The sequence below is a fragment of the Syngnathus typhle genome, linkage group LG14, assembly GCF_033458585.1.
Source record: "Syngnathus typhle isolate RoL2023-S1 ecotype Sweden linkage group LG14, RoL_Styp_1.0, whole genome shotgun sequence".
Lineage (NCBI taxonomy): Eukaryota > Metazoa > Chordata > Actinopteri > Syngnathiformes > Syngnathidae > Syngnathus > Syngnathus typhle.
Window position 1 is genome coordinate 1,112,562 of NC_083751.1, and position 6,005 is coordinate 1,118,566.

General features: G+C 45.7%; 1 protein-coding gene across 1 annotated transcript; it reads left to right on the forward strand.

Annotated features, from left to right (window-relative positions):
* The first annotated feature begins 514 nt into the window (after nucleotides 1–514).
* Nucleotides 515–4,146, forward strand: ptgs2b (prostaglandin-endoperoxide synthase 2b). Its single transcript, XM_061298347.1, has 10 exons — nucleotides 515–695; nucleotides 780–896; nucleotides 972–1,115; nucleotides 1,193–1,336; nucleotides 1,564–1,745; nucleotides 1,824–1,907; nucleotides 1,987–2,233; nucleotides 2,382–2,668; nucleotides 2,760–2,907; nucleotides 3,327–4,146. The coding sequence occupies exons 1-10, from the start codon at nucleotides 632–634 to the stop codon at nucleotides 3,737–3,739; spliced, it is 1,830 nt and encodes a 609-aa protein (XP_061154331.1). The 5' UTR covers nucleotides 515–631; the 3' UTR covers nucleotides 3,740–4,146.
* Nucleotides 4,147–6,005: the final 1,859 nt, after the last annotated feature.

The window sequence follows — 6,005 nt, forward strand, 5'->3', positions numbered from 1 at the left end:
AGCGTCGTCGACGTGAGACGACAAAGGTGAATTTGGACAGAGAAAGTTCGGAGGTGGCTGCGCTCCAAATACGCGCAATGCGTCTTGGCTTGTGCATCCACTTGGGGGCGCAACTCACTACTTCCAAAAGCAATCCATTCACTACCTCAACACGAACCTAGTGAACCTTTGACAGTTATCACCTCTAACTATGCCTTTAGTTTTTTTTTTCACTATATACCAAGCATTTCTTATGATTTGATTGCGTTTGTCCCTGCGAAAGTTCATAATTGTCCATAAATAGTGCCATCCAAAAAAAGCAAAGAAAAACAATCTGCCATTTATTTTGAGAAACAAGAGAAACACAATATAACATCACGCAACAATTGTTATTTGTCTGAATAATTCAATTACAGTGAGGGGGCGATACTATGACTCACACCAATTGAAAATCAAACGAGTGGGGATGACTTGGACGTCTGCCCGCGCCTGCATGAGAATTTAATGACGTCACCCACGAGCGCTATAAAGGTGCTCCCGTGCGCAGGATGGGACGTTCTAACGTTCAACTCTCAGAGCGGAACAACAGCGGGGAGGTGGAGAGCAGTGCTGCTGGAAGAAAAAAAAAAAGTTCTTGCAAAGTCTTTGGAGTATGAACAAATCCACTTTAACGCTTGTGTTCTTGTGTTCTCTTGGCTGTCTTGTCTGTGAAGGAGGTAAGTCACCAATCGACTTGATTGAACGCGTGAGTGTGCTTCTGTTGATTTGATGGTTGACGTTCCCCTCTTGGTGTTTGTCAGGTAACCTATGCTGCTCAGAGCCATGCCAGAACCGAGGTGTCTGCACAGCCCTGGGATCTGACGCTTACGAGTGCGACTGCACACGTACCGGCTATTACGGTCCAAACTGCACCACGCGTGAGTACATGAAGAGATCTACTTGGAAATAGTTCCTTGTCTGAGTGACTAACGTTTGTCTCGAATCTTTTACAGCTGAATTCCTCACCTGGCTAAAGGTGCTCCTGAAACCTACTCCCAACACAGTCCACTATCTTCTCACCCACTTCAAGGGCTTCTGGAACATCATCAATAACATCTCATTCCTCAGAAATGCCATCATGAAATATGTTCTGACATGTAAGTCTATTGAGGAGAGCCTTAGCCAGGAGACGGTCGATCCAAACTAACAGACGTTCGTTTTTTTCTTCTTCTAGCTCGCTCCCACATGATCGACAGCCCTCCAACCTACAACGCGGATTACGATTACAAAAACTGGGAAGCTTATTCCAACCTTTCCTACTATACAAGAGCCCTCCCTCCGGTTCCAAATGATTGCCCAACTCCTATGGGAGTCGTTGGTGAGTGTTTTTTTTTCTTCTCTGCCTCGAGAACCAGTTTTCTTAGATTCCTGAATACTCGGCAAGGGGTGGGTGGGTGAGTCCCATTACATCAGAGGAAGTCATCTTCTAAAATGGGAATTGGGCTGTCTTCGTAGGCTTGTGGGGGATCAGGTTGACAAAAAAATGGCCAAGTGAGGTTATTTTGAGTTGAATCTTTGAATGACTGGTTGCCATGCTTCATCCAGGTAAAAAGGAGCTCCCTGATGCCAAGCTTCTGGCCGAGACGCTACTGATGAGGAGAAAGTTCATCCCTGATCCACAGGGCAGCAGCCTTATGTTTGCATTCTTCGCGCAGCACTTTACACACCAGTTCTTCAAAACGGACATGAAGAGAGGCCCTGCCTTCACACTGGCCAAAGGTCACGGGGTAAGTAAGACCACAGCTTGCTGTTATCTCATGGGATGAATATCTTCAAATATTATATTTATATGAATGGTTTTCCAGGTGGACCTCAACCACATTTATGGAGACACCCTGGACAAGCAACACAAACTGAGGCTGTTCAAGGACGGCAAACTGAAACATCAGGTACGTGTGGAGCCGGCGTGTCACCACGACAATCCCTTGAGCGCGCAAGTGTCTCACGTTTCATTTACTCGAACGACAGATCTTGGATGGGGAGATGTATCCTCCTACGGTAAAGGACGTGGGCGTGGACATGCACTACCCTCCCCACGTCCCCGACTCTCACCGCTTTGCCGTGGGTCACGAGGCTTTCGGCCTGGTCCCCGGTCTCATGATGTACGCCACCATTTGGCTGCGGGAACACAACCGCGTATGTGACGTTCTGAAGCAAGTCCACCCTTACTGGGATGACGAAAGACTCTTTCAGACCTCGCGGCTCATTCTGATAGGTAAGCTCATTCAACGGAATTTTTCAAAAGCGGAAGTTAGACAATCGCTTTTACCAATCGCCCACCTCGGACTCTTGCGTATACTGGGGGTTTTAAAATGTTCATCGTTGTCTCATTTTCCCGAATGGATTGTCCGTCCGGTCAACAGGAGAAACCATCAAGATTGTGATTGAGGACTACGTGCAGCACCTGAGCGGCTATAACTTCAAGCTCAAATTTGATCCCGAGCTGCTCTTCAGCCAGCGTTTCCAGTACCAGAACCGAATCGCGTCCGAGTTCAACACCTTGTACCACTGGCACCCGCTGATGCCCGACTCCTTCCACATCGAGGAGAAAAACTACAACTACAAACAGTTTGTCTTCAACACCTCGGTAGTGACTGAGCACGGCATTGCCAACCTGGTGGAGTCCTTCACCAAGCAGATAGCTGGACGGGTAGGGGTTGTTTTTTTTTGCCAACAATGACATCATTATCGACAGTGACGATACTTTATGCGTAACAGCTTTTCTGTTGCTATTTTTGTAGGTTGCCGGCGGTCGTAACGTCCCAGCGCCGATTATGTACGTGGCCATTAAATCCATTGAGGGCAGCAGACAAATGCGTTACCAGCCTTTGAACGCCTACAGGAAAAGATTCTCGATGGCTCCCTACAAATCTTTTGAGGACTTGACAGGTGAGGTTGGGTTTTTATTTTTTTTTAGTACCGTTGTCTGTAACTGCTAAAGCAACAGGAAGCTTAAGCAATGTGACGCTTGCTGCGTCTTGCTTAGCGACATCATCTTACGCGTGCTGAGTATTTTTATCGCTTCCATGTTCATCTCAAATTGAGATGAACAGATTTAACAAAAGGAAGTGGGTACTCGCTCGAGCGGAACGAAAACTACGCATGAGGAAGACAGAAAGTAAAGCAGATTATTTTCCTCAATTAACCTAACGTGGCAATCTGACAAATTGAGGAGGAACGCTGAATGCTAAATTTGCCACTCCTTTCTATAAATGCATGTAACCAGTTTAAAAATGAGACAGACAATCTTCGATGAACCAGACGGACGACTACTAAAGACAAATATTTCCTCCTTGCGCCTCCTACAGGGGAAACAGAAATGGCAGCAGTGCTGGAAGAGATGTACGGAGACGTCGACGCCGTGGAGCTCTACCCGGGTCTACTTGTGGAAAAACCCAGAGCCAATGCCATCTTTGGGGAGACCATGGTGGAGATGGGGGCTCCTTTCTCACTCAAGGGCTTGATGGGGAACCCCATCTGCTCCCCAGAATACTGGAAGCCCAGCACCTTTGGAGGCAGTGTAGGATTTGAGATTGTCAACACGGCATCTCTGCAGAGGCTTGTGTGTAATAATGTGCGGGGTCCCTGCCCAGTGGCCTCATTTCAGGTGCCCGACATTGAAGATACAGGCTCCATCGTCATCAACTCCAGCGCATCCCCGTCACAAAGTGCTGACATGAACCCCACAGTCGTTTTGAAAGAAAGGACTAGTGAGCTCTAAATCTTTTTTTTTTCTATTTGGTTGAACTAATTATTTATTTATTTATTAAAAAAAAAAATATTTATACTATTTATAATAGAAGAATGTTTTATGTGAGCAGACTTTGTATGGAAATGTCTATACTTTTTATTTATTAAAGGAGCGTGTATAATTTATTGTGAAATGAAAGACCTCGAGAACTGCAACCTGATACTTGAAAGCTAGTTTACAATTCCATCATAGATTTTTTTTTTTTGACTGTTTTAAGACCGAGAGCTGCTTGTATGACTTTTCTTCTGTTTTACTGTTCCATAATATATGTTATGATCTGGACCACGAGGCTACTGAACCAGTGAAATAGTGGCACTTTAATGTGGCTCACATGTGATGTCAAGTATTTCTCATCATTAAATTATATTTCTGATGTACTCATGGCTGAATGTTTGTTATTTTCCGTTGCATTTCATAACAACCCAAAGTTGGGTCCAATTGACCCAAGTTAGTGGCTCAATCCAATTTTTTACTTTGAGTGTGGTGTATTTAATTGAACATGAGATGCATTTGCATTTAACACAAATTTCATCTGAATTTTTATGAGCACTTAAGAAACCGCCTTTTATTCAGGCTGGCAGGAACATTTCCGAAAAAGTCCATGTTTGGACAAAGGTTTGACCGACCGGGAAAGTCGGTCGGTCCATCCTTTTTACTGGACATGATGTGAAAGGAAACGTCAGCCAAGAGGAAACGGTATGTCAGCGACAGAGGCTGGCGATAAAAGACAATTATTTTTCTTGGGTCTCACTCCAAATGAACTAAAGTTTGTTGACGTGACGGTCAGCACAGAGTCGTGAGTCAGACCACAGCCGCATTTTCCCATCAATACGGACGGACGGACGGACAGCACGTTGACTTTTTCCCGTTCGCCCCGGGTTGTTACTTTGGCAAAAAAAACAAAAGACAATAATCAAGTCATGTGCATCAGTTGTCTTTTCAACTGCCTCGCTGGCCTCCTCCGCCTGCGGGTCTTTGTCCTCCATAGGATTCCCTTTCACAAATACTCGCTCCATCACGGCATGAAAATGACCTAATTGCGTGTGTGCACATTGTTGGCTTTCCGGACTGTCACTTTGCCCAAGAGTATTCTTATTTCATGACACGTAGCCTTCTGGTACAGGATCAGGATAAGCGGGCTGTAAATTGAAGCTTCTCAGGAAACTCGAGTGTTTACTTTCTCTGTAACTCTGAAACCAGATTAGGCATGGCGGGAATGAGCCAAAAAAAGATGTTGGAGTACGTGACGCCTTGCAGGTGTGGCCTTGAACGGGATTTCAGCTCATGCCAGCTGCCGTGAACATTCCAAGCTCTGGCAGCGACCCATCCACATGGCGTGACACCTCCATTCTCTCTCATTTGTAGCTCAATCGTCCAGAAAGTCATTCTAAGGTTAGCGATACAATCTGGATTCTGGAGAATATCAAAGGTCAAATGAAATTCTTCGATGATTACGACCCCGCAGTAGGGAAATTCACAAAACATGACAGCACGGCGAGTAACTGGTCACTTTGGTTGGACTGAGGGGATTGGAGATGACCAGTTTACCCCTTAACCAACATCTCACCACATCCTGGAACTCATTTTACTCTATAACATACACACCGGAATGACTCAATAAAACGTTGGCGTCATTTAAATGTCATGTTTAATTAGTCACAGAAAGGGTTCAGAGGTCACTCTTGTTCTACCTTTGGAGCTTTTTGGGGAATATTATAGATGTATGTCATTTACAACGTGTGTCTGTTGTCATGGTTTCCGTCGGTGTGCTCGCCCCTCCCCTCCTGTGTGCCCATGATCAGTCTCACCTGCCTCTTATTACCTGTCGTGTACCTGTCCGCCCCCCCCGCTCGCCGTCGGATCATTAATGTCTTTCCGTCCTTTGTTTCACGGCCCTGTCGGTCAGTCCTCTTGTTCTTTTGTTAAGTTTGCCCAGTCTGTTAGTTCGTGTTCTTCAATCAACCAAGCTGGTCCAAGCTGCACTTGGTCGCCCTGCTCCATCTGTCCATTTTTTTTTTTAGGTTTTGGGGAGTAAGTACTTATTTGATGCGGTTTGACTAAATCAGGGGTCACCAAACTACGGCCCGCGGGCCGGATACGGCCCGCAGGACCGTTTAATCTGGCCCGCCAACCCTGAACAAATTGTATTATTAAATATTTTTTTTTGGTCATTTTGCCTGCAATGACTGCGTTTCCCCAGTAGATGGGGAAGCGCTCGCCTGCGCATTTACTACCG

Bases quoted from the DNA above. Each gene is read 5' to 3' on its own strand.
- ptgs2b (XM_061298347.1), top strand. From the start codon at position 632: ATGAACAAATCCACTTTAACGCTTGTGTTCTTGTGTTCTCTTGGCTGT. The intron at 1,116-1,192 runs GTAAGTCTATTG...TTCTTCTTCTAG, and splicing joins CATGAAATATGTTCTGACAT to CTCGCTCCCACATGATCGAC. The intron at 2,908-3,326 runs GTGAGGTTGGGT...CGCCTCCTACAG, and splicing joins ATCTTTTGAGGACTTGACAG to GGGAAACAGAAATGGCAGCA.